The following is an 8663-nucleotide window of genomic DNA, read 5'->3' on the forward strand; positions in this document are numbered from 1 at the left end:
GTGTGTGTGTGTGTATCTATATCTATATATATGTGTGTGTTTGTGTATATATATATATATTTATAGATACATGTACATGTATGTATGTATGTATGTATGTATGTATATATATATATCTGTGTATGTGTGTGTGTATATGTATATGTATATGTATATATATATATATATATATATATTTATATATGTATGTATGAATGTATGTGTATGTATACATATATATCTGTGAGCATATTTCGGACAGATATTTGCTTAGAAGTATTCGCATAAGTACGTAACTTAAAACAGATTCTTATATATCCATTCACATGTTTTTGTATATATATCTTAAATATAGTGTATATTTAGTCGTACTTTGCATTGTTGTGCGTATCGAGAAAGAATCACCCTCTAGTAGGGCGAAATATGTATGAAGGCATAGGCATACATGTATGCTATATACTGTATACATTGTCATAAATGAGTATATATGACTGTGTGTTTTGGATGCGACACGTCTGTTTATATTCTCTACGTATGTTTCTTCTAATTACAATCGCTACATGCGCAGCATAGTAGAATACTCCTGTCTACCTACATAAATATACAAAGAAGTACAATAATCCCACAAAACCTGCAGTGAAATGTGATTACATGTCCACACATCTGTATGTGAGCACTTACATTTGCCTTCTCTGAAATAGCCCCGAGTGAATTTATCTTGTAGTGCGATTATAAAATCCTTATTCTCCTCCCCCTCATACGCCTGTTTATATCTCTTCGCTCGGTAGGGTATTCAATTTGTGTAAGCGCTTCTGAGGTCTCAATTGTCTTTTCTTTCGTAACGCATCATCTGCAGCTATGATGGACGGTGAGATGGCCCATGAGGACTGGATCTCACAAGCGGCGCCCAGGGCAAAGCCAATGCTATCTCCCGACCAGAAAGTGACGAACCTTCTCCTTCTAGAGGAGTCCGATCGAGCCAAGTACACGGCTTTCAAGTACAAGTATCTCGGTGCGTTTCTGACGGCCATGTTTGCAGACTGGATGAAAGGGGCGTACATATATGCCTTATATAGCCGGCATTACAACTATGATATGACGGAAATCGGGCAGCTTTTTATCGCTGGTTTCGGCTCGAGTCTGATCTTCGGAACATATGTGGGTAAGATGTTTGACTGAGCTTACGATATTGAGTTCTACTTTTATATCAAATACTTGTACACACAAACCTGTGTTTTATATATATACCTAAGTTCCAAACCTATTTTCATACGCCCATTCGAATCCATCCTTGACACGAGTGGTTTCAAAATTTATACGTCTCACATGTCATACACATTTTCTTGGGATGAAAGTGGTTTAACCCAACTCGATCTTTCTATAGGGCTCTCATTTCCCGCTTGACACTTGACACACATAGGATCACTCACTGATCGTATTGGACGGAAAGCAACATGCAGGCTTTACTGCATACTCTATATATTGGCCTGTATACTGAAAAACTGGAGGGATTTTCGGTTGCTGCTGGTATGTGTGTCTTTCATTTGTTTTGTTCTGGTTTTTTGTGGCACATTCTGTCTTGTTATCTTCCTGGGAAGCCAGGTGTGTTCTCTCTCTCGCTCTGTCATATCTGCTTATTGCTTGCTCCCAACAACAAACACATTTCTCCAGTTAGGACGAGTTCTGGCGGGGGTCTCGACGTCGATACTGTACACGGGGTTTGAATCCTGGGCCATCTCCGAATTCAATCATCTGAATCTGCCATATAAATTGGTATGCTCCTGCTTAGGCTACACCTCAGCATATACTCGTACCTGGAGCACAACCCACCTTGCTCCCATGCACGTGTGCACACAGCGCAGAAGTTTGCATTTTATCGTGATATCTATAGTCTGTACGATTGAGATACATCGCTAAGGCCCACTTCTCGCACACAACTCAGTTGTCCTCTGTATCTGTTTAATGCTTGATATGACACACTTCTCACACACAACTCAGTTGTCCTCTGTCTGTGTTTAATGCTTGATTTGACACACTTCTCACACACAACTCAGTTGTCCTCCGTCTCTGTTTAATGCTTGCTATGACACACTTCTCACACACAACTCAGTTGTCCTCTGTCTCTGTTGAATGCTTGTGTTGCACCCTGCAGTTGCGGGATCTCTTCCAGAAAGCGACCTTCTACAATGCGCTGACGGCCATCGTCGCAGGCTTCACCGCTGACTTCATCGCGAGAACGTATGCGCTTTAGTGGTACATGTGCTCTTATGTGCATGCGAATGTATTGTTTTACGCTTTATTTATCACCTGTCACTTTATACGCGTGTTCCTACATCACCTTCCCGTGTGATCTCTTCTTATGCACTATTACGCCATCTCATGCGTACCCACTGTTGAATCGTTGTGCCCTGGGGGCGGCCTATAAGGTGCCTGGTTCGCTATCAATCCTGTGTTTAATGGCTAAAAATTTTAAGTTCATCTCCTGATTCACTGTTCCTTGCAGATTGTTTAGTGGTTGAAGAGTATAAGTTCATCTACTGATTCACTGTGTTCCTTGCAGATTGTTCAATGGTTGAAGAGTATAATTTTATCTACTGATTCACTGTGTTCCTTGCAGATTGTTTAATGGTTGAAGAGTATAAGTTTATCTACTGATTCACTGTGTTCCTTGCAGATTGTTTAATTGTTGAAGAGTATAAGTTCATCTACTGATTCACTGTGTTCCTTGCAGATTGTTTAGTAGTTGAAGAGTATAAGTTCATCTACTGATCCACTGTGTTCCTTGCAGATGGTCGCTGGTGGCCCCTTTTAATGCCGCCATCATACCTCTGAGTGTGTCATTTCTCGTCATCCAGTTGACGTGGCGAGAAAACTATGGTAACCAGACGGCAACTGTCAACGACAACCTGCACAAAGCTGTGGAGGCCATGATGCGCGACAAGAAGATTCTATATGTAAGTCTATGGATGGATGGTCTACCCATGTCGTCGGGCCTTATCCGTATGATACAAACAGTCTGTTTAGAGCTCTGTTATATTGGTACAGCCGCCTGCGTTTGAGTAGGGCTCGCATGCATAAGCAACGCAGGCTAAGTGAGTTCCGCCAAGCACCCTTAGTGTGCAAGCTTGTGTATGACCCGCACACCAACATGCTGACTAATATACACTACATAGTATATAAGCTGTGTCTGGAGACCCACGTCTAATGTTAACTTCCCGCCTACCTCCGTATAATCCACAGACTGGCATGATCTCGGGATTGTTTGAGGGTGTGATGTACGTGTTCGTCTTCATGTGGACACCCGCGCTCGAAGAATCCAAGGCAGACGTCTCGCACGGCTCAGTCTTTGCAGTCTTCATGGTCTGGAAGATGGCGGGCTCCTATGTGTTTACGGTACGTGTGCACGATTCACTGTTGCCTGCGTCAGTCAGGGAGAGCTATGCTTGTATCACTGTGGCCTTGAAGTGGTCCCTCTCGGCAGCAGCTACATAGCTTTGAACCACCCCTCTCCTCTATATATTGAGATACAAAATGAGACAGTATCCGGTCTGGCGAATGTGCGCTTAATCGGAAGTGGCGCTTTTGGTGTGAGAACGTCGCGTGATCCGCGATACGCTTCATCTGGTTTTTTCTGCGGCGGTGTATTGGCTGTCTGTAGTCAGGTATGACTGTGACACAACTACAACTCACTGACTGTGGCTCACTACACCCCATGGACTGCCTTACCACGCACACTACAGGTTGCGACAGAGGTATTAAAGGCGCACGAGTTCGCACGAGTGGTGTTTGCCATCGCCGCGGGTACGATGCTTGTGCCGGTCTTCCTAACGGGTGTCACCGAGGGATCGGCATACCTGCTGCTCTTTGTGGCGTTCTGCCTGTATGAGTGTTGCATAGGAATGTACTTCCCGACAATATCCATGATGCGCTCCAGATTTATCGACGACGATGTATGTCCGTCGTCTGCGATATTATAGTGGGATGTTTTTGTATACGACTTCTACATGACTACAGTCATCGCTGGTAGTGTATGTGTGCTTGTGGTGGAATGTAATGTGCAAGGCTTCTACGTATCTGCAGCTATCGCATATAGTGAGGTGACGCACCTTGTACGATTAGTTTACCCCCGTACACGCACTTCTGGCAGAAGGTTCAATCATCCCATATGGAGCTCACAGTACCGGCGTATTTGAAGCACAGCTAAGCTATAGGGCCAGGCTGACCTATTTATTGGCTTGGATACTCAAACACCTCTGTCGCTTTGGTAGGCATTTCTTGCTCGCTTCCCGTGCATGTAGCACACATCCAATGCAAGGAGGAAGCATGCATTGCACTTGTCACGCAGTCCCGTGTTCTCACACTGATATACAACTTGTCCATTCCGTGGCTGTGCTCAGATACGTTCAACGACTATGAACCTATTCCGAGTGCCTCTGAATATTCTGGTGATGCTGACTCTGGTGAAAGTGGGCGACATGTCACAAGAGTTAGTCTTTCTGATCTGCGCCGTTGGCCTTCTGGTGTCGTCCTACGCTCTAGAGGTATGTGAACATGCAAACTAAGTTCAAACACTTGTTCTCTACTTGTGCGTCAGTCTTTGCGTATGAGTCTATTTTTAGTTAGTTCTGCCTTTTTTTTATTTGGGTAGGTGTCGTGCTGTAGTTGAGACTTTCACGGATCAATCGATTCTCTTCATAACTTCATGATAATAATTCTTCAGAACCCAACAAAATCGCTCATCTGCGTATGGCTTGCTTCCAGTGTGTCTTGTTCCATTCAAAATATATGTATGTCTTGTTCTATTCAAAATATATGTATGTCTTGTTGTGTCTTGTTCTATTCAAAATATATGTATGTTTTGTTCTATTCGAAATATACGGATGTCTTGTTATATTCATAATACACGTGTCTTTTTATGTCTTGTTCTATTCAAAATATACGTATGTCTTGTTATGTCTTGTTCTATTCAAAATATATGTATGTCTCCTTCTATTCAAATTGTACGTATGTCTTGTTCTATTCAATTATATGTATGCACTTTCCATGCTACAATCTTTCAGCTCCAACCCAAGTTATTAATCTGTTTGTGCGCTTCGTTTCAATTAACAGAAAGTATGTGCCATGTATGCCGCTGAAGGGCCGTCCACCGACCGCTCCGTGCATGCGAACTAATAGTCATCACAGTGAACTCGCCGGTCTTACATTAGACATGTCATGCGTGAGCAACACACACGGTCCTATCAGTCTAATCAGTCGCTATGGCGTAGAGCTCGAGATGTTTATAAGCTTGCTCGCGCCCGTATAGTATCAATCCATACCGAGCCGTTATACAGGTAAGGATTTCGTATGCACCTGGGCCTGAGAAACCATCGTGCTTCTCACCGGAAGAGAAGGCCAGCACTCTCTCACTGAGCATAAACAGAAGAGATGTATTTCATCTTTGTGCTCGGCGGGCTGCTCTGTTGTGCTATTTGGCCTCTGAGTAATACGTGGTGACTGTTAGTGTGCTGTTTGGGAGTGACTTGCAGAGTCTTAAGGTAGAGTGGCCACACACAAGTTGGTGCCTGTCAAGGTCATCGCCCCAGCCAGCTGGTGAAGCACCCAATCCGTCGACGATCGAACAGGAGTGCACGCATCTGGGAGTGATCCGTCTGAGTGATAGTGATAGTGTGTGGACTTACGACCGGTGGAATATAATTAGGACTCAATTTCAACTCCGCCCCACCTGCCAGCCAATAACTGGGATGTGTCCTTCCCATATTTGGCTCTGATGCAGGGCCTCTTGAGCTTACATCTGACATTCTGTGCAAGGGAGTGGGTATATCAGGCATGTAACATACGGGAGTAAGTATGTTAAGTCATTCGTTTCAGATAGTCAGTGTATCTGGCTATATGCCTTATAGCGAGTAAGCAATTCTATGCATGCAATGCGCGTGACTTGCCTTGAGGTGTGTGTGACCTTTCGGCATTCCGGCAATGCCCCTACAGAAGCGAACAAATAGTTCAGAATGTGGTTGTACCTTGGTAAATAGCACCCATCATTCCATAATAATTACGCGGCTAGCGAGCTAGAGGCCATGATTTAACGTGCGCCGCTGCGTCATAGCGTCGCTCCGGTCTGGATTTGAGAGTACCGCTTGCAGATGCTAGCGCCACTTAGGGCGGCGCGAAACCAGTAGCGTGGTGACTAACGATGAATAAATGGAGAACTGGATTTGAACAAGCACAGCGGGATCTGCGTAGATTCGCATCTAGAAGACAACTCACACTAATGCAAAAGCGATAGGCTAGCTGACCTGAGCTGAGAACTTTATGTAGGAAATTTCGTCTTCGAAATCTCGCGCGGAGTTGGTACTAATTAACACAGAACAACTCATTTGAATGTGAAACTGTGTGCGGATCACTACATCATTTTCGTCCTCGACTATAAAGTGTCAGGGCTGGTCGATTTGGGTTTTTAGGCTTTTCTCTCGCGTTGCTTAGTCGTTAACCTGAGACGGCACGATTATCCCGCCTTCCAACACAGCGAACGCCAAACATTGCATTCTTCCGATGTTTTATTCCTTCATTGATCTAGTCTACTGCAAATGTGTGCCACTTGTAAATCCCATAGCAGCTACTCTCTGGTTCACACAGGACAGGCCCCCTCCGTGGGCACTCGCTTGCACTGCAGAAGCTCCCAATACACACTCTAATCCCGAATTTACGATCTAATTCCAATTTTAGGACCTAAATTACAATCTAAATATCAAATATCTATTTACACCCATCACCGTTCTCGACTAATACTCTTCTTGGCCTTTGAGTTGACACTCCACGAGTCAACCGTGTACTTCTCCAGCACCTTCATTTGCGGCCGTACATAGGCGAAGAACAGTATGAATCCGATGGTTACGCAACCCCAGCTAACGGGATAGTACCCCTCTTGTATGGTCACACATTGTCCTCCTTCGATCTTCCCACATTGTGCCTTGCCTGTTTGTCGCGTATGAACGTAAAAATATATCCAGGGAGGATACGGGTTTGAATAGCGGTCTATAATTTAAAAGTATGCACAACTGGTAGAACCGTAAAGGTAGACAGGTTTACCTCGAATAGGTGTGCCAAAGTGCACCAATGGGCGATACACAGTAAACCACAGACAGTAGGACGGTCAAAACAAAACAAAACCCTAGATAGGATAAGAAGCAACTACCATCACGGACAGTGTAGGTGTGTGACTGCAACACCTTGAACCAGAAATTGAATGTATATCTCAGAAATCTCTTACCTGCGTCGGTTACACACTCTCCGACTTCTGTCATATCTGGAGTCATGCACTCGGCGATGGTGAAGTAGTCTACCAGCTGTAGAGGGAACGTCATCGAGAGATTCGATCGTGTGAGTCTATGAATTAAGATCTTACGCTGTCTTAATGTACTCGCGTGTACAGCATGGTTGCCTACGGAAAGGTCATACTGCATTCACTACTACACCTTTCTTAGAGTCCGTGGGGCGATAAACCACACGATAAACCTCTGTCACCCGAATAAACCCAGCTAGCTGCATCGTGCACTAACCGAGACACGCACACTCACCTTCAGTACAAAGTACTTCGGCCATGAACCGCCAAAGTTGGACATTGTATTGAGCAGAGTGAGGTAGGAGCCACCAATGCTCTCGTCGCTGATACGAGCAAAGAAGGCACCCTGGTAAAAGCCAAATTGGTGAGGGTGTGAACCAACTAGATGGTGTAGGTAAGCTATGGGCGAATCTGTATGGCTAGATGGGAAGGTTGCAAATAACCTCCACGTGCGATCCGCTAATTCGGACGCAGACAAGACACTACAAAGCGATCGATTGATTGTCAATGTATGCCAGCGCCTGAAGATACACGGTGAAGAAGTCTATTCTTGGCTTAAATTCAAAATCAGGCAAATTTAGATGCGATGAGTTGACCGCGCCACAACACAATTTCTGGCTACTAATGTTTGAATTGTGCGACATATATCTGCCATCGGGTATAGGCGACAGTAGTATGAAGAAAGCACACACATGATGAATAAATTTGTTCACTCGACAATCTGTGGCTGACGAATCCGAACTTAACCAACACATACCTGCGATACGAACATGGTTGTCGAACTGAACGACGACAGCAGCATGGAAAAGAGGACGTACATGAAGTAAGAACTCGTCACCACCCCATCTTCAGGGAAGGAGGCCACCACGTGCATGGCAACTATGCACATGACCAGGCGAAGGATCTGCGTACATGGAGTGCAGTAGAAGTCATCGGCTGTCAGCTGGTGTATGACAATGAGTCGCAAAATAGCGAAGAAGTGCTCAGGTCGACGGGAAGGCGTCTTTCGAATTCGCCACAATCGAGGGAATAACTAAACAGCGAACCAAAAAACGGATCGGCGTTCGCAGCCGTTGATACATCATGATGCAGGTCCTGGCACGCATACGCGAGGAGCGAAATTGCTGGCTCGCCACTGACAGTTAACCAGCCTACACCGATACGCCCACTCGTGTTAATATGTGACTTAAATGAAAAACGTATACATGGATACTCTACGAGTGTCTGAGCCCTCGGGAAGCCTGGATGCACGACAACACGTTTTAAACAACCACGTGCACCAAGCGACATACACACTGCTTGTATACCTACTTTCAGATAACATTAGAAAGCACTTCATTAT

The 8663-nt window shown here is 44.8% G+C and overlaps 1 protein-coding gene across 1 annotated transcript in view; it reads left to right on the forward strand.

The window, feature by feature from the left end:
• Positions 1-6327, forward strand: part of SARC_01559 (hypothetical protein) — a 7578-nt gene extending 1251 nt beyond the window's left edge. Inside the window, exons 2-10 of the mRNA XM_014304724.1 lie at positions 836-1141; positions 1400-1506; positions 1651-1752; positions 2132-2217; positions 2768-2933; positions 3220-3372; positions 3720-3929; positions 4377-4520; positions 5089-6327. Of these exons, the coding sequence (XP_014160199.1) occupies positions 836-1141; positions 1400-1506; positions 1651-1752; positions 2132-2217; positions 2768-2933; positions 3220-3372; positions 3720-3929; positions 4377-4520; positions 5089-5151 (1337 nt within the window). The 3' untranslated portion in view covers positions 5152-6327. The remainder of the gene's footprint in view (positions 1-835; positions 1142-1399; positions 1507-1650; positions 1753-2131; positions 2218-2767; positions 2934-3219; positions 3373-3719; positions 3930-4376; positions 4521-5088) is intronic.
• The last annotated feature ends 2336 nt before the right edge of the window (positions 6328-8663 follow it).

The sequence above is a fragment of the Sphaeroforma arctica genome (genome assembly GCF_001186125.1).
Source record: "Sphaeroforma arctica JP610 unplaced genomic scaffold supercont1.63, whole genome shotgun sequence".
Taxonomy (NCBI): Eukaryota; class Ichthyosporea; order Ichthyophonida; genus Sphaeroforma; species Sphaeroforma arctica.